The sequence below is a fragment of the Ochotona princeps genome, chromosome 6 (genome assembly GCF_030435755.1).
Source record: "Ochotona princeps isolate mOchPri1 chromosome 6, mOchPri1.hap1, whole genome shotgun sequence".
NCBI lineage: Eukaryota > Metazoa > Chordata > Mammalia > Lagomorpha > Ochotonidae > Ochotona > Ochotona princeps.
Genome location: NC_080837.1, coordinates 46,923,596 through 46,947,660, shown reverse-complemented (window position 1 = coordinate 46,947,660; position 24,065 = coordinate 46,923,596). Strand labels below are relative to the sequence as shown.

Below are 24,065 nucleotides of genomic sequence, written 5' to 3'. Positions count from 1 at the left end.
GGACGGCCGGCCGGGAGGGGCGGGGCCTGCCGGCTCGGCGCCGCGAGTCCTCGTTTTTGCACACACACGAATACAAAGAGCCCAACGACCTTCGGGTATCCTTTTTCCATTTTTCCCCCCCTCCTCCCTCATCTCGTGTGCGTTTTCAAGATTTTTAAAAAACTATAGAGATCTGTGGCCGTGCTGGGGTGAGGAAACTGTGGCGAACGGGGGAATGTGCGCCTTTCCTCCCGTTCCTTGGGCTGTCTGTCTTCCTCTTTCTTTTTCCTGATCGAGGTTTTAAATATACCCAGAAGTTGAGAAGCAGGATGGCCGTGTACAACTGTTTCCAGCCAAATTGATAAGAGTTTTTTTTTTTTTCTTTTTGGTATCACATGTTAAGGACTTGGGAAATTTTTGTGGTTGAGGAATTTAAAAGATCTCGCCGCTTGGGAAGTGTAGTTTTTTTTTTTTTTTTTTTTTTAAGCGGGCTGAAGGGATCATGTAGAAAAACCTGCAACGTTGAAGGAAGGAAGCAGAGATTTGAGGCTCCCTCACAAACAGATCTCTCGTGCGTTTTTACACACCCACCCCCAGAACCCAAATCAAGTGGCTTGGATGTGGCAACTATCCAAGGCCAATAGGTGAAAAATAATTGGGATATTCTATGGTGACACTCATTTCCCTGGGGGAGGGGGAGGGGAGCCCTTGTTGTGTGTTTTGCACACACTTGTTTCAGGAGGATATTTCTCCGTGTGTGTATGTTTTCTGAAGCAAATGATTTCTCAGAGATGTATCTTGCGGTTTCTTCGTTGTGTATATGTCTGATGTGTGTATATATGTCAGATTTTTATTATCGAAAGGGTTACTTCTGGTTTTATGTCTGCCAAGCAGCCCCTGGGATGGGATTTTATTTTATTTTTCTGTTGTGTTCCCAAGTGTGATCCAAGCAGGGTTTCTTGTGCCAAGTAGAGCTTAGAGGAAAGTCCCTGCTAGGTATACGTGGCACTCGCGTGCTGTATGCATTTGCTGGATTTTTCTGCTCCATTTGGGGAGGATCGTTTGGGGGAAGCCTGTAGGAGCTGCCGGCTGGCGAGTCTCTAGTCCACCAGGCCAGTGCGGGCAGGCCGAGTATGGAATCCGGAGTTAAGAGCCGCACTTGCTGACTGTTTTGGCTGAGTGGTTTCGCTTTTGACCGTCTCCCGTGCTTCCGTGTGCAGCCCTGTCTGTTTTGGCCTCTCTGTGTGGTTCGGTTGATGTGTTGGGAAATTCTCTCTTGGCTGGTTGACAAAATGGTCGCTCACTGGTGAAGACTGATTTGAGAAACTCCATAACTGGGCCTAGTATCAGGGCTGGGGGATGGGCCGGGGGGGCGGTTAGCAGCCCAATTCCCAAGTCAGCTCGTAGGTGCTGGTGGTCACGCGGTTAGGGTGGGGATGGGTTGGGGTGGCGTGGTGGGGGAGCCAAGAAGAGGTAAGGCACGCGGAGGAAACGCATTTTGGTTCTCAGACTGCATTGTAGGAATGGAACGTCTTCCTGGGGCATCTAAGAGTCAGAGAGGAAAGAGGATGAATTCGCAAACAGGCTCAGTGCGGTCTGGGGTGTAGGAATGCTGTCCTCCCAGGGGCACTTCTCGGAGTCTAGGGAAGACTCCCCCATCAGGTCTCTATCAGATTGCAGTGGCCGCCAGGAAGTCTGTGGGAGATGAGGGAGACTGGAAGGAGGAAGTGTAGCAGGGATGGAGAGAATGCAAATTTGCTGAGATACATTGTCATTCTTTCAAACAACAGCTGCGATAAGATGACTTTGTACAAGGCCTTGAAACTGATCATAACCCTCTGAGTTTCTTAGCCCGTGTTTTTTTGTTTGTTTTTAATTTTTTTAGCGATGTCAGATCAGTGCGTAATAACACCAACTTCACTGTGGATCCTACTCGTTTAGACTTGTTGCGTCTCCTTGAGCTCTTGGCCTCTTCTGGTGACCCGTGAGATCACGAGCGAGATGGGACTTTTTGCTGGAGATTTCCCTACTTTCTAGTGGCTGATGAAACTAGAGCGGCCCACAGCCTCCCCGGCTACTGCGTTTCTACATGTAGAAACATTGGCTTGTTAGTGCCCTTGCTTGCAGTTTCTTTGTGAGGAAGAACTTCTCCCACAATCTGTGCTTGGCTTGGCCTCCTTACCAATTCAAAGTGAATCTCTAGACTCTTGATTTGACCTGGGATCCCTAGAGATGAAAAGTTGCTTAACTAACAGCAACTTTTAGCGCTCTCTGAAAACTAGAAGCCATGGCCGGCAGAAACTGAAAGTCGGCCACTGGGAAATTTAGAAAACCGACTTGTGGCCACCATATTGATAGTCGTGTACACACAGCTTAGTAAGCAGCAGAGAACAAAAGCAAGTAAACAAAAAAGCAAAAAATGGCGGCTGGCGGCCTTGAAAAAGCCTCCCAGTCGCGTCCCTCCCTGAGGAGGGCCCTCCCCTCCCTGCTCTTTGAGTGACTGTGAATTGTAGCCACTAGGGTCCCTGGAGCTGCTCCCGCCCATTGTGCAGCCGCCAATCAGCGGGAGCCGAATGGCTGGCGGGCGGTGTCTCCCCGCGTGAGCGCGCAGGCCAGGTACACGGGCTGAGTCAGCGGGCGCGGCGGGCAGGGCACCTGCCGTGGAACGCGTTCGTGTGGGGCTCCTGAAGCGTGTTCCCGGCGCCGAGGGCCGGCTCTGCGCGCTCTCGTCGTGGTCACGTAGTCCACTCGTGGTGACGTAGCCGCGCTCCCGCTGCCCTCGCTCCCGGGGCTGTCTGCGCGCAGTAGCAGGTCGCCTTGTCTGCTTGCGGCCTCCGGAGCGGTACTGGGTCTCATCTCCTTGTGTCACTGCTGTCCCTGTCTGGCCGCATCACGCTGTCTCCTCGGAAATGGCTCTGCTGTCCCTGGTGCACACCCTGTCATCTTTGACTAATATTTAATCAGCTAACCTTTACCGAGGGCACAGGATGGAATTCTGGGGGCCGGATTTTCCTTTCCCAGCCTCTCCAGAAATAGGGAAAGATTGCTGTATATCAGGAATCTTGTTATAAAAACCTGAAACTAAAAAAAAAAATTATAGATTTATCTTTTGCAAAATCAGACTTACAGATAGAAAAACATCTTCTGTCCTCTGGATAACTAACCGAACAGCCACCAAGGCTGGGTCTGTGGCCTCCCACATGGATATAGGGCACCAAACATTTGGGCCACCCTACACTGCTCTCCTAGGCCTTAGAAGGGAGCTAGATGGGAAGTGGAGCAGCCCATATGGAAGGAGTGCCAGTTTTACTTGCTGTGCCACAACACAGGCCCCCAAAACTAGAAATTGTTATCTTGTCAAGTTGCACTTAGTGAATTCCAAGAAAAAAGAAAAAAAAAAGTCTTTTGGATGCCTTGTTAGAAATTCTTGTCCTGCTATGGAAGTGTGCTTAGAATTTTCAGATTCCCTGGACTCCTTTTAAGACTCCGTCCTGGGATCCAGAGCCAGGAGCCTCTTCCAGGTCTCCCATGCAGATGCAGGGTCCCAAGACTTTTGGGCGGTCCTCGACTGCCTTCCCAGGCCACAAGCAGGGAGCTGGATGGAAGTGGAGCTGCTGGGATTAGAACCGGTGCCCATATGGGATCCCAGCACGTTCAAGGCGAGGACTTTAGGCATTAGGCCACCGTGCCGGGTCCAAAATAGATAAATAGATAAATCTTTAAAAAAAAATGACCCCCATCCTGTCCTTTGAGTCTTTTTTCTAATTCCCAAAAATGTGGTCTTGGATTTCTTTTTACAGGTCACTAGATGGGTTACCCAAATTGCATAAGAGTATTTTGTGCTGTTTATGCTTTTTACTACCTGATCTCTAGTGAGAAGGTGCCCACTTCTGGTAGAAATGGGTTTTGAGAGGATCCTATAACAGATGAGCCATTTTGCACCCAAAGTGGCAGAGCCGGGCTCACCAGCAGGGCGGAAGCTTGAAGTGGCCATTTTCCCGTTTGATTTCTTCAAATAAAGATTATCCTGTGAATTGCCCTGCTTTCCGTAATCACATTTTAAGGGAGGCCATTTCCAGGCTGACCCATTAGGAAGACCTAAATCATCTGGGTGACACCATATCCTGCACATCTCGTCAATAACAAGAAAACTCTTATTTTTCATAGTTTGCAGGTGAACTCAGTCGTGCAGAAAATTCAGAGTGGAGAGGAAGCAAGCAAGGGAAGTGCCAAGTGTATATTTAGTCCTAACAGAAGTACATGTGACTTGGGAGAAGAGGGATAGTTCAGCTTATGGGTGGTCTCACCTGGAGGCGTCTGCGGAGTTTCTGTTTTGTCTAAATGTGTATCAAGGAAAAGAAGAATCAAAATTATTGAAAAGTACATTTTTCAGGCTCATTTCCCATGTATTAAAATTAGACCAGCACTGAAATGCATGAACCTCGGGCATGTGTTTGATGAAAACATAAGTGTAACATCTACTATAATTTTGTCTTGGCATCATAAGATTAAATTTTTTTTTCTTAATACCCAAGTATTCAGGGCCCGGCGGCGTGGCCTAGCGGCTAAAGTCCTTGCCTTGAAAGCCCCGGGATCCCATATGGGCGCCGATTCTAATCCCGGCAGCTCCACTTCCCATCCAGCTCCCTGCTTGTGGCCTGGGAAAGCAGTTGAGGACGGCCCAAAGCTTTGGGACCCTGCCCCCATGTGGGAGACCCGGAAGAGATTCCAGGTTCCCGGCATCGGATCGGCGCGCATCGGCCCGTTGCGGCTCACTTGGGGAGCGAATCATCGGACGGAATATCTTCCTCTCTGTCTCTCCTCCTCTATGTATATCTGGCTGTAATAAAATGAATAAATCTTTTTTTTGTTTGTTTGTTTTTTTTTTAAAGATTTATTCATTTTATTACATCCAGATATACACAGAAGAGGAGAGACAGAGAGGAAGATATTCCGTCCGATGATTCACTGCCCAAGTGAGCCGCAACGGGCCGATGCGTGCCGATCCGAAGCCGGAAACCTGGAACCTCTTCCGGGTCTCCCACGCAGGTGCAGGGTCCCAATGCATTGGGTCGTCCTCAACTGCTTTCCCAGGCCACAAGCAGGGAGCTGGATGGGAAGTGGAGCTTCCGGGATTAGAACCGGCGCCCATATGGGATCCCGGGGCTTTCAAGGCGAGAACTTTAGCCGGTAGACCACGCCGCCGGGCCCAATAAAATGAATAAATCTTTAAAAAAAAAAAAATACCCAAGTATTCAAGTTACGGTGTTTGACAAAAAGCATGCGTATTATGCTGCGCTGGTTAATCTTGGTTGATTACTAGTTTTTCTTTGTTTGCCAGCACAAACAACTCTTGTTTTTTTGCTTTTTTTTTAAAGATTTATTTTTTTTATTGCAAAGTCAGATTATACAGAGAGGAGGAACGACAGGAAGATCTTCCGTCCGATGATTCACTCCCCAAGTGACCGCGACGGCCGGTGCTGCGCCGATCTGAAGCCGGGAACCAGGAACCACTTCCAGGTCTCCTGTGCAGGTGCAGGGTTCCAAGGCTTTGGGCCGTCCTCGACTGCTTTCCCAGGCCACAAGCAGGGAGCTGGATGGGAAGTGGAGCTGCTGGGATTAGAATAAGTGCCCATATGGGATCTGGGCACGTGCAAGGCGAGGACTTTAGCCACTAGGCCACGCCATCGGGCCCCAAGTCTTGGTTTTAAAATAAAATTTCCAGCAATCTGAAACTGCTAAAGTGGGCAGTGTTAATGCTGCATAATCATGAGGCCGACCCTGGCTGGGTCGTTTAGTGGTGTTAATCACTGCTTTGCTGAACATTCTAGGGAGTGATGGCTTTGTGGACTCATGATTTCAGTTATCCATTTGTGAATAAAACAAAGGTGCCAGGATGAAGTCTAGGTGTGTTTGTATTCTCAGCAGTGTGTAGTGGACTAGAAAAGCTGAAGCTGGGCCTGGTGTGATAACATAATGATTAAGGTCCTTGCCTTGAATGCGCTGGGATCCCATATGGGCATTGGTTCTAATCCCAGCAGCCCCGCTTCCCGTCCACCTCCCTGCTTGTGGCCTGGGAAAGCAGTTGACAAAGGCCCAAAGCCTTGGGACCCTGTATCCGTGTTGTAGACCCGGAAAGAAGTTCCTGGCTCTTGGCTTCGGATCGGCGCAGTACCGGCCACTGTGGTCACTTGGGGAATGAATCATTGGATGGAAGATTTTCCTCTCTGTCTCTCCTCTTCTCTGTATATCTGCCTTTCAATAAAAATAAATAAATCTTTAAAAAAGAAAAAGCACAGAGACAGAGATACACAGATAGGCAGAGATCAGAGAGAGACATCTTCCATCTGCGGGTTTATTCTCCAGATACCCTCAACACAGTTGGGATTGGGCCAGGCTGAAGCCAATCCAAATCTCCCACGTGGATGGCAGGCCTCTGAGTCAGGGTGTGCCTGAGCTGGCAGCTGAACCCTGGAGCAGAGCTGGACTTGACCCTGGCACTGTGAGGTGGGATGTGGCATCTCTATCACTGTGCCAGCTACCCACCTAGGTTTATATTCTTAAAGTCTTTTACAGTGTCTCCACTTCTGTTTGTTAAGTGAAGAAATGTCAGTTCTGGAGCCAGTGCGGTCGTGTAGCAGGATAAAGGCTCTGTCTACAGTGCCAGCATTCTACATGGGCCGAGATTCGAGTCCTGGCTACTCCACTTCCAATCTAGCTCCCAGCTAGTGCTGCTGGGAAAGCAGCAGAGGATGGCCAAGTCCTTGGGTCCCTGCACCCATGTGGGAGACTCGGATGAAGCTCCTGGCTCCTGGCTTCAGACCAGCCCAGTTGTGGCCATTTGGTAAAGTGAACTAGCATATAGAAGATTCTCTCTCCCTACTTTTTTCACCCTACTTTTCAAATGAATAATTTTTACGTAAGAACTGTTACACCAACCAACAAAACAGTTCTTCCTCCAGGATGTTGCACTGTCTTGTTCACAATCCTCATTCTCATGAGCTTTGTTGTAACTGACTTAAACAGTCTCCTTATCTTGAACTGTTTTGTTTTGTGTATCTAAGTCAGAGTAAGCTACAGCCCATAGACTAGATTTCAGACTACTACTCGTTATTCTGTGGCCCACCAGCTAAGAATGGCTCTTAGATTTTTTTTCATGGCAACATCAAAGATAGTATTTTGTGACAGTACAGTATCTATAAAGTTTTATTGGAGCATGGCTCTGGTCGTTTGTGTATATATTGTAAATGGCTGCTTTGTTGCTACAGGGGCAGGGCTTGGTCAGTGTTTGTGACACAGAGCACGTGGCCTGTCTGATCCTTTATAGAGAAATCTCGCTTCTCCTCCCTTGTCTGCTGCTTCCATGACTGGTTTCCATGTCACCTGTCAACGCTGCGCCTGACCCACGAGCCGCTTGGCTCAGATGCCTCCTGCAGACCCAGCTGGGTCATGGGGTCTTCTTCCTGTCCTTCCCCGTCCTCCTCCTTCATATTGCTGAAGGCTAATTCCCCAGGATTTTTTCAATCTATATGCCATTTTGAGGCACTTGTGTGTTTTTTGCTTTTTGGCTTCAGATATTCTAAATTTAGAGCATTCCGTATTCCTTAGGCATTCCCATGCTTAAATTCCCTGTGAGCTCCTTGCATGTATAGACTTTGTCCCTTTATTTGTGTACCTAGGCGGTGACAATCCATTCCGGTGATTCATCCTTTTAGTGTGGCTTCCCGTTTAGAGGGTTTTAAAAACACTTTCTCCCCACTTTTCATTTGCTTGCCTTCCCTAATAGAGATATAGCCAGCTAATGAAATGAGTATTTTGTTTGTAATCACCTACTCAGCATTTAAATTGTTATCTGGTTAGTAAATAAAAAGTGAAATACTCCTTTATTACTTGCTGACCCCAATTTCTTTCTGCATCTTGGAGTTGAGGTGCGAGACTGTAGCAAGAGGCAGAGGAATTAAGTCAGCAAGAGTGTCCATGGAAACCAAAAGCCATTTGAATGTCCACTGGGCTACATTGTACTAGACCAGGCTTTTATACACAGCTTTGTGTTAGGTTCAGAGGTGATTGAGAATGAGAGAGAAAGAGACTTTTAGTTCCTGTAAATGGCTTTACTAATCAGGGGAGAGAGTCTGATGGGCTACTTCCTGGCAGGACATGGTTCAGGACTACTTCCGCTTGGTGGTGTGACCACGCAAGGGAAATGGCCGCTCATTTATAAAAAAACACTGGGCCTTTATACATCTTGGGCGCGGGGGATGGGAAAAGGCAGCAGCTCCTTGGGTTGCATGCATGTGACGCGTAGTGCAGGGTACTCATCTTGCCAGGTGCTGACCTGCAGAGTCCTAGTTAGGGTGATTTGGCATTCCAAACGTTCCTGGATGGGAGTGTCAGCTGGACTTCGGCAGGGTGGTGGAGTCACTTCTATTCTGCCCAACCTAGCAATTTGCATACCGGTTGCTCTGAATGTGACATTCCAAAATGGATGCAGTGTGGCAACATGCAAAGTGGAAAAGCAGAAGAGAAATCAAGAGCAAAGGGAACTTACAGCAGGAAAATACATTTTGCATTTAAAAACAGAGAGTTAACTATTATCGTTAGTTCAAAGCTATAATAGTAAAAAAAACAAAAGCATATGATTTTTTCCCCTCAGTTAACTAATATAATAGAAAGCTTTGTATTTGTAAATGCTTTTTTTAAGATTTATTTTATTTTTATTGAAAAGTTATATATGCAGAGAGGAGGAGAGACAGAGAGGAAGATTTTCCATGTGTTGATTCACTCCCCAAGTGGCCATAATGGTCAGAGCTGAGCTGATCTGAAGCCAGGATCCAAGAGCCTCTTCCGGGTCTCCCATGTGGGTGCAGGGTCCCAAAGCTTTGGGCCATCCTCCACTGCTTTCCCAGGCCACAAGCAGAGAGCTGGATAGGAAGCAGGGCGGTTGGGATTAGAACCAGCGCCCACATGGGTTCCCAGTGTATGCAAGGTGAGCTGCTAGGCTACCGCACTGGGCTGTATCTGTAATTACTTTAAAAAGGTTTATTTTTTTTGGAAAACATAATTACAGAGAAAGAGAGAGAGAAAGAGAATCTTCAGTCTGCTGGTTCACTCTGCATATGGTCACAGTGGCTTGGGCTGAGCCAGACTGAAGTCAGGAGCCTAGAACTCCACCCAAGTCAGCCATGAAGGTGACAGGGACCCAGATACTGCTTTCCCAGGTGCATTAGCAGGAAGCTGAATTGGAAGTGGAGTAGCCAGCTAGGATTCCAACCAAGTCTTGCGATGCCTATGTTACAGCGGACAGCTTAATATGCTGCACCACAATGTTGGCTTATGTAAGCACATTCATAGAAAGTTGAATTATTGTTTCTTAGAAATTTGGTTATAGCTATAGGAGCCAGTTTCCATCAATTCTATTTTTAGCCTTGGCATTTTATTCAAGATTAGGACTTTGGGATGGTTATGCAGGCTGAAATACAAAAGGTTACAGGGTGAGCATGGCACACAGCTGTCATGTTTAGGTACTGGCTGTACACCCATCTCTGGATACCATACATAGATTATTGAAATTGTCACAGGAACACTCCAGGTGGGCAGAGCTGAGCAAACTAGGACTTGGGAAAGTGAAATCATTGGCTTAAATTCACATAATTCATAAATGATGCAGCCAGATCAAAACCCACTTTTCAGGGCCTGACATGGTAACCTAGTGGCTGGAGTCTTTGCCATTCACGTGCCAGGTCCCCTTATGGGCACTGTTTCATGTCCTGGTGGCTCCTTTTCTCATCCAGCTCCCTGCTTGTGGCCTGGGAAAGCAACTGAGAATGGCCCAAGGCCTTGGGATACTGCACTTGCTTGGGAGACCTGGAGAGGCTCCTGGCTCCTGGCTTCAGATCAGCTCAGCTCTGGCTATTGCAGTCATTTGGGGAGTAAACCAGCAGATGGAAGGTCTTTCTCTCTGACTCTCCTCCTCTCTGTATATCTGCCTTTCTACTAAAAATATTTTATTGCAAGGTCAGGTATACAGGGAGGAAGAGAGACAGAGAGAAAGATCTTCTGTCTGTTGATTCACTCCCCAAGCGGCCGCAACATTCAGAGCTGAGCCGATCCAAAGCCAGGAGCCAAGAACCTCTCTGGGTTTCCCACCTGGGTGCAGGGTCCCAAGATTTCGAGCTGTCCTCGACTGCTTTCCCAGGCCACAAGCAGGGAGCTGGATGGGAAGCGGGGCTGCTGGGATTAGAACCAGTGGCCATATGGGATCCTGGTGCATTCAAGGCAAGGACTTTAGCCACTAGGCCAAGGCGCTGGGCCCAAAAATAAATAAATCTTTAAAACAAAAACAAAAACTACTTTTCATTGTAACCTCCGTTTGGGTGCCATTTGAGAAAACCGACTGTAGCAGTTGTCACTTTGATGCCAAAAAGGAGTTAGACAACCTGTCCAGTGTCCCATGGGACTTAATGTTTTTTAATTTTTTGTTTGTTTGTTTCTTACTTTTTAAAAATAGATTTGTTTTGTTTGAAAGGCAGAGTTATGGGGAGGAGAAGACACAGAAATCTTCCACCTACTGGTTCAGCCCCCAGGTGGCTGCAATGGCCTAGGTTGGGCCAGGTTGAAGCCAGAAGCCCAGAACCCCAGCTGGGTCTCTCATGTGGGTGGCATGGGCCACATTCTGCTCACTAAGCCGGTGCTTCGCAGGAAGGACGCTGGGTTGGAAGCAGAGCAACTGGGATTCCAACTGGCACTCTGATATAGGAGCAGTACTGTGCCAGCCTTGCATGGCAGCTTAACCTGCTTTACCCCAATGCCAGCCTAACATTTTAACTTCCAATTTTATTAATACTAAACCCAGTTGGAAAGCATTAAATCAAATATAACTTTCTTCTCTCATAATCTATGTTTAAGACAGTGGTATTAGTCAAAAACAACCTGGGACAGGCCCTGCTCCACTTCCAATCCTGCTCCCTGCTTATGGCCCAGAAAAGCATCGAAGAATGGCTCCAATTCTTAGGACCCTGCACCTGTGTGGGAGACCCAGAAGAAGCTCCCGGCTCTTGGCCTTGGACAGGTCCAGCTCCAGCTGTTGCAGACAGGTGGAGAGTGAACCAGCAGATGTGTGTCTTTGTTACTCTGCCTTTCAAAAAAAAAAAGAAAAGAAAAAAAAGAAAAAGAAAAACTGTAATCTTTCAAATTATTGGGACAGGCATTTGGCACCTTGGGCTGCTCACATTTCATCCTCACAGTACTTTGATTTGATATTGGCTTCACTCTTAGTTCCAGCTTCCTGCATTCCTGTCGCCCAGCTGGGAGACCTGGATTGAGCCGAGTTCACCCTGGATTGAGTTCAGGGCTCCTAACCAGCACAACTGTGGCTGCTGTGGGAATCTCTCTATCTTTGCCTTTCAAATAATAGCAATAAAAGGCTTTGGGAGCAGTATAGTTCCTTATTTAGGAAAGAAAAGAATACATAAACGATTCATCTACGTGAATTGACACCGACTGGCCCAGCGCGTTCCTTTAACCTTTAGTTTTAATTTGGTTTAACCTTTAGTTTCAGGTTTAGCGATGCCTTCTAGTGACTCTATTGACAGCGAAGCTGTAAATGGTTCTTAGCAGAAGTGAATATCTGGCTCAGAAAAGCCGTTTCTTCGACACGTAGGGTGAAAAGAGCAAATTAAAGACTATTCTTTAATAACCAAGTGTAATTAAAATGCATTGTCAGATTTATGTTTTAGTATCTCGGAGGCTTGATATTGGCTATTTCTGAAATGAGATTGCTGATTCAAAAAAAAAAAAATCCAAAAGAGCCTCAAAATATAGGAATGTCTCCTAACCACCTTTTCTTTTGAAGATTTATTTATTTTTATTGCAAAGGCAGATATACACAGAGGAGGAGAGATAGAGAGGAAGATCTTCCATCTGACGTTTCACTCCCCAAGTGAGCCGCAACGGCCGGTGCTGCTCCGATCTGAAGCCGGGAACCAGGAACCTCTTCCAGGTCTCCCACACGGGTGCAGGGTCCCAAAGCTTTGGGCCGTCCTCTACTGCTTTCCCAGGCCACAAGCAGGGAGCTAGATGGGAAGTGGAGCTGCCGGGATTAGAACCGGCGCCCATATGGGATCCCGGGGCTTTCAAGGCAAGGACTTTAGCCACTAGGCCATGCCGCCGGGCCCTCTCCTTTTCTTTTAATTGTGATGTAATGATACAGTTTACAGTGTAGAATGGGACTATGTTTTGGGAAAACTGTCAACATACTTAAGGTTTTATCACTTCAGGCAGGATTCTTTTTTCCTCCTATGAAGAGAAGGAGATATAAAGAAAGATCTTCCGTCTGTTTGTTCACTCCCCAAGTGACTGCCACAGCCAGAGCTGCACCAATCCAAAGCCAGGAGCCTTTTCCAGGTCTCCCATGCAGGTGCAGGGTCCCAAGGCTTTGGGCCATCCTCGACTGCTTTCCCAGGCCACAAGCAGGGAGCTGGATGGGAAGTGGAGCTGCCGGGTTTAGAACCAGTGGCCCATATGGGATCCCGGCGCGTTCAAGGCGAGGACTTTAGCCGCTACGCTACCATGCCGGGCCCAGAAGCTTGATTCTTTATATCAACAGAAAGTGGTGTTAATTAAGTGGACAAACACAACACAGGCTTGGAAGTAGCGATGACTGGAGTCTGCTGTCTCCCCTCACCTTGAAAAAGACGTACACTTTCGGTGCCAGTGCCATGTTTGCTCTGCAGCAGGCTGTGTGCTGTTCTGCAGGTGACAGCCTGGGGTGGCAGGGGCGCTCCAGCTCTTTCAGGAATTGTGTCCCAGCAACCAAGGGCAGTACTGGCCTTTTATGGTCGGGCTGGTGAAGGAGGATGGGGAATCACAAAGACAAATCTTTCTTTTCTTCCTTAATCTCATCTTTCCAGATGACATAGGCTCCGTTGGAGGCCCCTGTCTGTTGCGTAGGCCACAGCGCTGGGGGTCCCACGCGTGGGTGCAGCAAGCATGTCTTCTGCTCTCTAACAGTGTGCCTCGCGGCAAGGCCACTGCAGGCATCCCCCGCGCCAGTGAGGGCTGAGGGTGACAGCTGGAGTGTGGTGCATCTGCAAACAGAAGAATCTGTCCCCTGTGCAGGCCATGAGAAGCAGCCATGGGCCGTTGGCCCTGCCGCCTGCTTCTGCTTCCAAGAATCCACAGCCTGGGGCCCAGGCTCCTGTGATCACACTTGGTGAGAAAGGAGAGTGACCCGCAAGTGCTCGGTGCATGTGTCCCAGCCACGGTGTGAGACCGGCTAACGCGAGCCTCCTTTTGCAGCAGTTCTACAGCGCGAACTCGGTGCCACACTGTACATGTCACCATGTCCTTCAGTGCCACCATTCTCTTCTCCCCTCCCAGTGGCAGCGAGGCCAGATGCTGCTGCTGCGCCTGCAAGAGTGAGAGCAGCGGGGGCAGCACAGGCGCTCAGGGGGGCAACCCTCCGCCCAGCACCCCCATCACAGTGACCGGCCACGGCCTGGCGGTGCAGAGCTCCGAGCAGCTTCTGCACATCATCTACCAGCGGGTGGACAAGGCCGTCGGTCTGGCCGAGGCCGCCCTGGGGCTGGCCAGAGCCAACAACGAGCTCTTGAAACGCCTCCAGGAGGAAGTGGGTGAGCTCAGGCAAGCGAAAGCATCCACCCCAGAGGAAGATGGGGACGGCCGGACGCACAGCACCCCACTGCAGGATACGGGACCTCTTAAGGAGAGTCCAGGGGAGGCCTGCAAGGTACCGTCTGCCATGGAAGAGGAGTGCGACAGCGTGGGCAGTGGCGTACAGGTGGTGATCGAGGAGCTGCGGCAACTGGGAGCAGCCTCGGCTGTGGCGCCAGGGCCCATGAGCTTCCCCGCCCCGCAACGAGACCTGAGGCTCACCGGCTGTGCCCTGGCCGCCGGGGAGGGGCCCCCGCTGCTCAGCCCTGTGAGTATGGAGGCCGCTCCGGAGCTTGGGTCACACTGCTTGTACTCCACTTTGGCTGCGCATGCGCGCACCCAACCTAGGCGAGAAAGCAGGTTTTTATGCCTGTGTGTCTTGGCGCTTCGGCGCTTCCGCTTCCTTCCTGAATCCATCCATCAGTCGCGGGCTGGAGATCACTTCTGGGGTGCATGGGTGGTCAGGTGGTGTCCTGCCCTCGCACTCGGCAGCCCAGCATGGCACCTTCTCCACAGCTGGCTCAGCTGCTCTTCCCCAGGCCCCCTGCCTCTCCTGGCGGCAAGAATGGCTGCCATGTACAGACGGCTCATTCATATTTGATCATGGCTCTCTGCTTGCCAGGAGGAATTTAGCAGAGGGAGAGTGGGAGACGGGAGTGTAGACAGGAGAGAAGGTGAGAGGCAGAGGATAAGGAAGAGGATAGGAACGGGTGTGGAGAGGGAAAGAAGCCGGAAAGCTAAAGCTGTGGCAGGAGAAGGCATGGGACGGAGGAAGGGAAGAAAGTGCAGAGGGCGAAGGGCAGCTAACGGTAATGGTAAGAGAGGAGGGACCAGAAGAGAACAAGCAGGTGTATTTGTGAGCAGGAAAAGACATAATCTGTGCTGTTCCGCTGTTCCGGCACCAGGCCTACAGCCAGGAGAGCCTGGTGGAGCTGGAGACCGCAGAAAGCCACCGCAGAGATCCTGGACCCAGCCGCCTGCGCTCCCACTTTACCCTCCTCTGCCCTCTCTTCTGCTCCTCCCACGGCACAACGGGGCTTAACCACCGCAGCCAAGGGGCAAAGGAGCAGGAGCGAACTCCTAGTCCGTCTGCTGCAGCTGAGAGAGGATCACTCACACCACTCCGACTCCCATTTGGCAAAGCCACGTGGGCAGACAGTGGCCACATCTGTGCCTGGGCAGGACCTAGAGCCAGTGGTCTGGGCCCAAAGGGAGGAGTGTGCCGTGCTGGGCGGCGCCCCCCTCCACCCCCAAGCTGTGGTTCCTGGAGGCAGGGCCGGCTTCCAAGCCGACAGGATGGAATTAGATTTCACAGCACAGAAAACCGCTCGCTCACGGGTCTATAAATCTCCGCCTCCTCCCCCGCTCTTCACTGCATAGTGCGGTGTTTTTTCTCCCCCTACTTGCACTGTTTTCTTGACTGCAGAAGTCCGCTCTCCCGCTCCCGGTGCCCCCTCCTGCCTTTTCCCGATCCTGGATGTCCTTGAGTGTGGGCACTGGCAGTCAGGTGGATGTGGCCAGGGGAGGGGATGGGAATCGGGATGCAGCTGCCTCTCCAGGGATTCCTGGCTTCTGTTTTATTTTCCTCTCCTTTTGCTTGGTTTCCCTTTCTCAGCAACATTTCCTCCCCTAGTCCCTTTTTTTTTTTTAAGATTTATTTATTTTATTACAAAGTCAGATATACAGAGAGGAGGAGAGACAGAGAGAAAGATCTGTCCGATGATTCACTCCCCAAGTGAGCCGCAACGGCCGGTGCTGTGCCGATCCGAAGCCAGGAACCAGGAACCTCTTCCAGGTCTCCCACACGGGTGCAGGGTCCCAATGCATTGGGCCGTCCTCTACTGCTTTCCCAGGCCACAAGCAGGGAGCTGGATGGGAAGTGGAGCTGCCGGGATTAGAACCGGTGCCCATATGAGATCCCGGGGCGTTCAAGGCAAGGACTTTAGCCACTAGGCCACGCCGCCGGGCCCCCCTAGTCCCTTTTACATCAAACACTTGCCCAGCTACGTTCACACCCAGGGCAAGCCATGGACAGCCATGCACACACCCACAGAGCCCCAAATGTGCCCATTCTCCAGGAAAAACCCACTGTAGGTGCTGTAAAGTCAGAGTGTTTGTCCAGTTTCCCACAGGAGAAATAGATCATTGGCCATTAAAGACTGGGGGACAGCCCTGTCTCCCAACCCACACCGTGCCCTCCACCATCTTTCCACTACCAAAGAATGGTGATCGTCTAGCTTTCCCTAAGTGGGGCCAGCTAACAGGTTGTCCTTGTGTGTGTTCTTAGCTAGTGGATGACTATGTGGCCTCCGAGGGTGCTGTACAGCGGGTACTGGTCCCTGCTTATGCCAAGCAGCTCTCCCCAGCCACCCAGTTGGCTCTGCAGCGGGCAGCCTCAGAGACAGGGCCAGAAAACGGGACCAAGTTGCCACCGCCCCGGCCGGAGGACATGCTCCGTGCTGCCGCCCCGTTGGACGGAGCCTTGGAGGAACCTGGCCCCGGGAGCACCGGCGAGCTGCGACAAACTCTAGGGTTCACTGCTTCTCCGTGCCGGACACGAGGGAGTGGGCAGAAGAACTCCAGGCGCAAGCGGGACCTGGTACTGTCGGTGAGTAAGCCCCATCTCTCTCCTTTCCAGAAGCCTCCACATCTTGGGAAGCAGAGCCTAAACTCTTCTGGTGTGGGAGGGGGAAGGATGGGAGGGATAGTCCTTCGTGGCCCTGCAGGGAAGCAGTGCCCTTACTATATATATAGGTGAAGTTTCCAGACTTTATCCAACTGGAATGATATCTTCCTTTTTAAAGAAAAGGGAATTTTATCACATCCCCCAGATTCTAATATTTTTTAAAAAGATTTATTTATTTATTTATTTATTTATTTATTTATTTATTTATTTATTGGAAAGACAGATTTATAGAGAAGGTCTTTCATCTACTGGTTCGCTCTCCAGATGAACACAATGGCCATAGCTGAGCTGATCCAAAATCAGGAGCCAGGAGCCTCTTCCAGGTTTCCCCATGGGTTCAGAGACCCAAGGCATTGGGCTGTCTCCTGCTGCTTTCCCTGGCCATAAGTCGGGAGTTGGATGAGAAGTGGAGCAGTTAGGACAGGAACCAGCACCCATGGGAGATACCGGAGCCGCAGAATGGAAGATTAGCCTCTTGAGCCATGGCACTAGCCCCTTTAATCATTTTGATGGGAAAATCTTTGAGGGCAGCAGATTAGTCACCAAAGGTAGCACTTGGAACTGCCTACAGATATAGCCAGTGTGCAGGGTTAGGGGCAAAGGGGCCTATGGGGGCAAAAGCCAGGCTGCGTGTGACAGGGGCCCAGGCTCCTCAGAAACACTCAGTTCCGTTATGTAGTTTTGGAGATTCTAGCCATTGCAAGGGCTCTTAAGGGGGAACACAATCCAGCTTGTATCAGATCTGTCTGAAACCTTGGAGTGGTTGGGAGCCCCTCAGCCTGGCTGCTGACCCAAACCCCAGGAACCTAACCGCTCTGGGAGTTCACCCTCTGGGTTGTCCCCTATGGGCACATGTGGAAACCCTGGGGCTGGAGTGGGATGCTGTGGAAGAGGCCAGGTGTTATGGACAATCTCCTCTGATGACACACACAGCAAGCCACCCCCCAAAGGAGTCTCCTGCTCACAGCTCCACAGTGCAGAAGCTGAGACCTCTGACAGGGGACCCAGGCTTCTGGATCAACTCTACCCAAATCCTTCTTTCTGATGACTATGGGGAATGTCCTTTGGCCATGAACGTCATGTCTGTACTATCTGCCACGAGTTCCCATTCTCTGGCTAATGGCTGATGTTGGGTAACAGGAGGAGTCCTGGTTGGGAATGGAAGTCATCATCCACTTCAAACCCAAATCCCACCATACTGTGTAGCCCATGCCTTCCATGATGCCTCGCAAGCAGCTGAGTACCGTTTGCGTCTTCTTGATTTCTAAGGCTTCCTTCTTTTTTCCCAGAGTCAGCTCTCCTCCCTTCATTGGATTTGTTTTTCCATGTTGAGATCCCCTTGCCTGGAAGGCCCCATTCATAAATCACCACTGACTTGTTTCTAACCCTCATTTCTTACTTTGAATGTGTTCAGGGACCTCTCCCTTATCAGAAGGGGTCTAGTTCAATTTCTCTGCCCTGGATTTGAGCCCTAGAAGGTCCCTCTGGCTACCAGTGACAGAGATGGAACAACACACCTACAAATGCATTTCTAGGGATAGCACCACTCCCCCCCCCCCCCCCCGCTCCCCGACCTCATGGTGTTAAAGGCTTAAACTCATGTGCCACTAGGGATCTATGTGAAATCAGGGTTTCCTCCCTACCACGCCATTCCTGCCTACTGCTTCCAGGAAGCGGGGCTGTGGGGAAGCCTGGCCAGCCCACTGGAACCAGGAGCCTGCTGGGAGGATGCCACAGTGCTGGCCCAGGAGCCAGAAGCACAGGCAAGGGTCTTTGCTGTCCACCACACAGCGGGGCGTAGAATGTTCTGTGTGCCAGGTGCTGGGCTCAGAGGGGGTGGGAGAGCTGCTGCTTCTCACAGGGAGTCAGAACAGCCGCTCCCCAGTGGGCCAGGCTTTCTGCGTGTTGCTGCCAGGGTCCCCTGGCTCCTCAAAACCAAGCCTGAACTCTTAATACCTTGGAACGCCACAGCCCTTCGGGGAAGTGTGTTTATTTTTAGCTCTCACGGGAGGCAGGTGAGCCAGCAGCAGCCTTGCCATCTCCACACTCATTGTCTGGAGTATTTTCCTTTTCTACTTCAAGCCTGGTTGGATTTCTATCAGCTGATCTCTTCCAAGCCACTTGAGTCAGAAACTTTGTAACTCCCCTTTTTGCCTTTTTTCTTTTTAAAATGTTTATTTGTTTTCATCTACTTGAGAAGCAGAACAACAGAGAGAAAGTCATCTTTCACCTGCCAGTTCATTCCCAAAAGCTCAATAACATCCGGGGTGAGCCAGCTAAAGCCAAGAGCCCAGAATGGCGCCTAGGTCTCCCTCGTGGGTGGCAGGGGCCCAAGGACCGAAACCATAACTGATTGCTCCCCAGGATTTTAGGAGGCTAAATCAGAAGCAGAGCAGCTAGAATTCCAACAGGCACCCTGATCCAGCATGTGGGTGCCCCAAGTAGCAGCCCCAACATTCACCTGCTTCTTTTTTGTTTGAAACTGTCCCAAATTGTTTTCCTAAGGCATTCAACCTTTTCCTTTGTGATCCATTCAGTTTGGATTTCTAAGAGATAAAATAACTATGTCAAACATGAAGCTGGTACAATAACAGTCCTTTTCATAGAGCCACAAAGCATTCATAATACTTTGTGAAGTTGGTCTGGCTGGTCAGTGTTGGAGGCAGAGGGATAAATCGGGGATTTTGCAGTATGGGACTGAAATCCCTAGATCAGGATGGGGACCTGTCAAGATGGGCCAGGAAATGGGCATTCTCTGAGGGAGCTTTGCACGAAAATGGAATCAGGAACAACAAAACTAAATTTAGTAGCATGAAGTGTAAACATCCTGATTAAACTGTGGAGTGGGGCCAGCATTGTGGCATCCCAGGCTAATTCTCCACCCACAGCACTAGTATCCTATACAGGTACTAGTTCAAGTCCCAGCTGCTCCACTACCATCCAGCTTCTTGGGAAAGCAACGGAGGATGGTTCAAGTGTGGGAGACCTGGAAGATCCTGGCTTCAGACTGGTCCAGATCTGGCTGTTGGCAGCGATTTGGGGAGTAAACAGCAGATGGAAGATGTATGTGAAAGGCAGAATTTCAGACAGAGGAGAGAGGTCTTCCGTTTGGAGGCTTAGCGTGCCATGCCACCATGCCAGCCCCATAAAAGACATTAATAATAATAATAATAATTGCAGAAATGAGCTGGATGACCTGGAGACTTGGGGCTGGGCCACTGAGGGAGGACAGTTGCACCATGGGGTCTATTCATAGCAGCATGGAGCCCTGCCCAGGGAAGGGAATGCTCCTGTGGGCCAGATCTCAGCCACAGAGTCCCAGTCAGTTCCAGGCACCACTTTGTAAGAGACATACTGGCAGACCAAAGACTCTCCTACCCGAGGAACCTGGAGCTGTTTAGACTAGATGAGGGAATGGCTGGAGAGTGCCTGAGAGCTGACCTTTTCAACAGTTAAACAAGAGTAGGTGTTTGCCAAGGCATGAAGATGCCCTCCTCCTACAGCAAAATGCTTGAAGATGCTGCCTTGTTCCCGATTCGGCTTCCTGCTGAAGCAGCACCTGGGCGGCAGTGGTCCTGGCCAGCATCGATGGGCTCCTGCCCACCACATGGGAGATCTGGAGTCAGGTGCTAGCTCCCAGCTCTAACCCCGGCTTGCATTTGGGGAATGAGCCAGAGGATGAACTCGTTCTTGCTCTCTCTGTCTTGTGCTCACTCTCACTCTCTGTCACTTGAGGAAAAAAAATTAGAGAAGTTCAATGATACAATAAGGTGACACAAAAAGAATCCATCATAGTAGATTTGTATAAGCAATGCTGAAAATCAGGCTGTTTAATGATACGAAAGGGAGGCTGAGTGAGACAAGACAATCTCCTAGGTCCTTGCAAGTCACATTTCTATTATTTCAGATCATGGTGCATACACCCCTGACGTGCGCAAAGGTATCTGCAGAGCCTTGGGTGGATCTGGGGCCATTTTGGGTCATCAACATTACTAGAGGATTTCGGAAGACTATATATATAAAGTCACAATGGAAAGAGAGCGATCTTCACCTGATGGCTCTCTCCCGCAGTAGCCACAATGGACAACGGCCTGGGCTGGGTCCAGCAAAGCCAGGACCTAGGACCTCCGTCTCGATCTCCCCTATAGGTGGTAGGGGCCCAAGCACACAGGCTACTATATCATGTTAGCTCAAGATTTTTTATATTGAAAGAAATGTGGACCCGGTGCGATAGTCTAGTGGCTAAAGTCCTCACTTGTAAACGCTGGGATACCTAGGTTCTAGTCCTAGGAGCCCCACTTCCCATCCAGCTCCCTGCTTGTACTCAGGGAAAGCAGCCAAGAACGGCCCAAAGCCTTGGGACCCTGCACCCACAAGGGAGAGGCTGGAAGAAGCTCCTGGCTTGAACCAGTAGATCAGAGATCTTTCTGTTTCTCTCCTCTCTGTAAATCTAATCTGCATTTCAATAAAAATAAATACATCTGAGGGGGAAAAAAAGGAAAGAAATATGGGGGTGAGCATTTAGCTCAGTGCTTAAGATACCATGGGGATGGGGAACATTGTGGCATTGCAAGTTAAGCCTCCCTCTGTAGCACCAGCATCCCATGTGAGTGCTAGTTCAAGTCCCAGCCACTGCACTTCCCATCCAGCTCCCTGCTAATGTGCCTTGGAAAGTAGCAGAAGATGGACCAAGTCCTTGGACTCCTGCACCCACATAGGAGACCTGGAAGTATTACTGGCTCCAGACTTTGGTCTGGCCCCACCCTGGCTATTGCACCCATTTGGGGAATGAACCAGCAGATGGAAGATTCTCTCTCTAACTCTGCCTTTCAAATAGATACAATCTTTAAAAAACAAACAAATAAAAAATGCCACTGGGGAATCCTGCACCGTGTATCAGAGTACTTGGGTTCAAGTCCCAGCTCCACTTGGAATGAATGTGCCCCCTGAGAGGCAGCAGGTGGTGGCTCAAGACTGTCTGCAGTCTGTCCTAGCCCTATTCTTGGGGAGCAAATAGGGAATAAACCAGTGGATGGGCAATTTCTTACAAAGGAAAAATTTAAAGGAGTTATTGTTTGGAGACATGTTCTACTTTGAGTTGCCCTAGCTGCACATAAGCTGGCTGTTTGCTGTTAGGGTTGTATTCATGCCAGTGTCTGAAACTTCACATTTTTCAGGGGTAGAGATAAGACCAGGCAAGGGCCTGGAGTCTTGACCCAAACTCAATAAAATGTGGGGCTGGGATGTGGCATTAGAAATACCATCTGGGGCACCCGGCACGGTAGTCTAGCAGCTAAAGTCCTTGCCTTGCATGCGCACCCCGGGATCTCATATGGGCGCCCATTCGTGTCCTGGCAGCCCCACTTCCCATCCAGCTCCCTGCTTGTGGCCTGGGAAAGCAGTCGAGGACGGCCCAAGGCTTTTGGACCCTGCAGCCACGTGGGAGACCTTAAAGAGGCTCTGGGTTCCTAGCTTCAGATTGGCACATCTCCAGCCATTGTGGCCACTTGGGGAGTGAATCAGCAGACAGAAGATCTTTTTCGCTCTTTCTCTCTGCTCTCTGTATATCTGACTTTCCAATAAAAACGAATAAACCTTAAAAAAAAAAAAAAAGGAAAGAAATACCAGCTGGGATGGCCTCTGGCCAAGAAAGGACGTGTGCAGAAATGGCCACCAGGCCATGGGAACATTCAGACACAGAGCCAGGGCTGGGGACACCATCCCCCCATGCCAAGAGCCAGAGGAGGCTCTCCAGAATATGCACTCCTGGGCTTTATTCTGTTCTTTTTCTCCCCCTAGAAACTTGTGCACAATGTGCATAACCATATCACCAACGACAAGAGATTCAATGGCTCTGAAAGGTAAGGTCCCTTTAACAGAAGAAGCAGCCCCAGGTTCTCCACCAAGGAGAGGGAAGCAGAGGGGGATGTTGCAGCCCAGCCACAAGGCTAAGGCTGCCCCTGGCCCTGCACCCGTTGCACCCTACCTTCAGGTCACGAAGGCGATGACCATGCTGGGTATCTCTGCTTGGCTCTTAGAAAGCCAACTGCCTTCTTGACCTTTTTCTCTTGGGCAGCATCAAGTCTTCTTGGAATATTTCGGTCGTGAAATTCCTTCTAGAAAAACTGAAACAGGAGCTGGTGACGAGTCCCCACAACTACACGGACAAGGAACTGAAAGGTGAAGGGACTCTCATTGCCTCCCCTCCCTGCCTCCTTCCCACACTCCCACTCCTTCATTCTCAGGGAAGAAACATAATGGATATTATTTAGGTGGTTTCGAAAATAGTGAATTTCAAAACATTTTGGGGGACTATTTTTCTCTCCTACAATATATTCACAGAATTACCTCAAATTGCCATTTATTCCTGTACTCAGTATGAAATGAAAATGGGAGAAAGAAAGAGCTGAAACAACTTTGAGGCATTATGCTTACACAGGGCCCAAGCCGGAGGTGCTCCGAAGGGGTGGTCAGAAGCCAGGCCTGTCCTTTTGTCCCTGAATATTATAGTCTGGGTTTTCTGCTTTCCTAGACTCTCCTGTTTTTTGTAGCTCACTTCAAGATATTAGGAAAGCTTCCACTGAGAAAGTACTATAATCTGCCACTGGCAGAGTGTCAGGGTTTGGGAGTTGGGAGAGACACCAAACATGGGGAGGTGAGTGCAAAAATAATGGCAGTTGTCTTCTTCTGGTGAGAGGAATTAGTGTTGGAGATGGAGGGCAAAACCAAAGAGGATTGAGTGGACGCCTTGGACTCATTGAGAAGGCCTGAGGTATAGACAGCAATGCCAGGCTCTGGCTCAATGCGGCCGGGGCCAAATGAGAAGCCCACACCACACCATCCTGGAGGAGCCTGTTCTTATTCCCCACCCAGGTGCCTGTGTGGCCTACTTCCTTACTAAGAGGCGTGAGTACCGCAACTCTCTGAACCCCTTCAAAGGCCTGAAGGAGAAAGAGGAGAAGAAGCTTCGAAGTCGCCGCTATCGGGTAGGTTTCCAGGCCTCCTCTCGAGGCTGTGCTTGTGAGTCCTCACAAACCATGCTGGAAAGGGTCAAAGGCCATGGTGGTGGAACAGGGAGGTGAGAGCCAGGAGCAGGCCAGAGAAGACAAGGGTCCAGTTGTGGCCTGGGCACTGGCTTCCTGCAGACACAGAGTTTTACTCAGCCTACCGCCCCATCCATGCCTCATGCCTCCACATAACTCCCCGCTTTCTTTCTCTTCCTCATCTCCTTCCGGGGCTCCTGCTTTAGCTTTTCGCCAACCGATCCAGCATCATGCGCCACTTCAGCCCCGAGGACCAACACCTGTGGAAAGATGTAACAGAAGAGCTGATGTCAGATGAAGAGGACAGTCTGAACGAGCCAGGGGTCTGGGTGGCCCGCCCTCCCCGCTTCCGGGCCCGGCGCCTCACGGAGCTCTGCTATCACCTGGACGCTAACTCCAAGCATGGCACCAAAGCCAACCGCGTGTATGGGCCACCCTCGGACAGGCTGCCCTCTGCGGAAGTCCAGCTCCTTCCCCCAGAACTCTATAACCCCAACTTCCAGGAGGAGGAGGATGAGGGAAGGGACGCGAATGGACCCGTCTCCCCTTCCTTTGACCAAACGCGCAAAACCTGCTGTCCTGAGTTGAACTCATTCATTGAAATCAAGGTGGAAAAGGACGAGTGAACTCCATTAGCCAGGAATGACTCTGGCTTCTCGCACTCCCCACGTCCCAGAAACGGGCTG

The 24,065-nt window shown here is 50.1% G+C and overlaps 1 protein-coding gene across 1 annotated transcript; it reads left to right on the top strand.

The window, feature by feature from the left end:
• On the top strand, positions 1–24,065 carry C6H14orf93 (chromosome 6 C14orf93 homolog). Its single transcript, XM_004584683.2, has 7 exons — positions 1–95; positions 12,888–13,918; positions 15,938–16,258; positions 22,136–22,197; positions 22,413–22,516; positions 23,210–23,322; positions 23,586–24,065. Exons 2-7 carry the CDS (start codon positions 13,319–13,321, stop codon positions 24,003–24,005), a joined length of 1,620 nt encoding a protein of 539 aa, XP_004584740.2. The 5' UTR covers positions 1–95; positions 12,888–13,318; the 3' UTR covers positions 24,006–24,065.

Excerpts from the sequence above, each read along its gene's own strand:
- C6H14orf93 (XM_004584683.2), top strand. The coding sequence starts at position 13,319 with ATGTCCTTCAGTGCCACCATTCTCTTCTCCCCTCCCAGTGGCAGCGAG. Across the intron at positions 16,259-22,135 it reads AGCGGGACCTGGTACTGTCG|AAACTTGTGCACAATGTGCA; the intron begins GTGAGTAAGCCC and ends TTCTCCCCCTAG. Across the intron at positions 23,323-23,585 it reads TTCGAAGTCGCCGCTATCGG|CTTTTCGCCAACCGATCCAG; the intron begins GTAGGTTTCCAG and ends CTCCTGCTTTAG.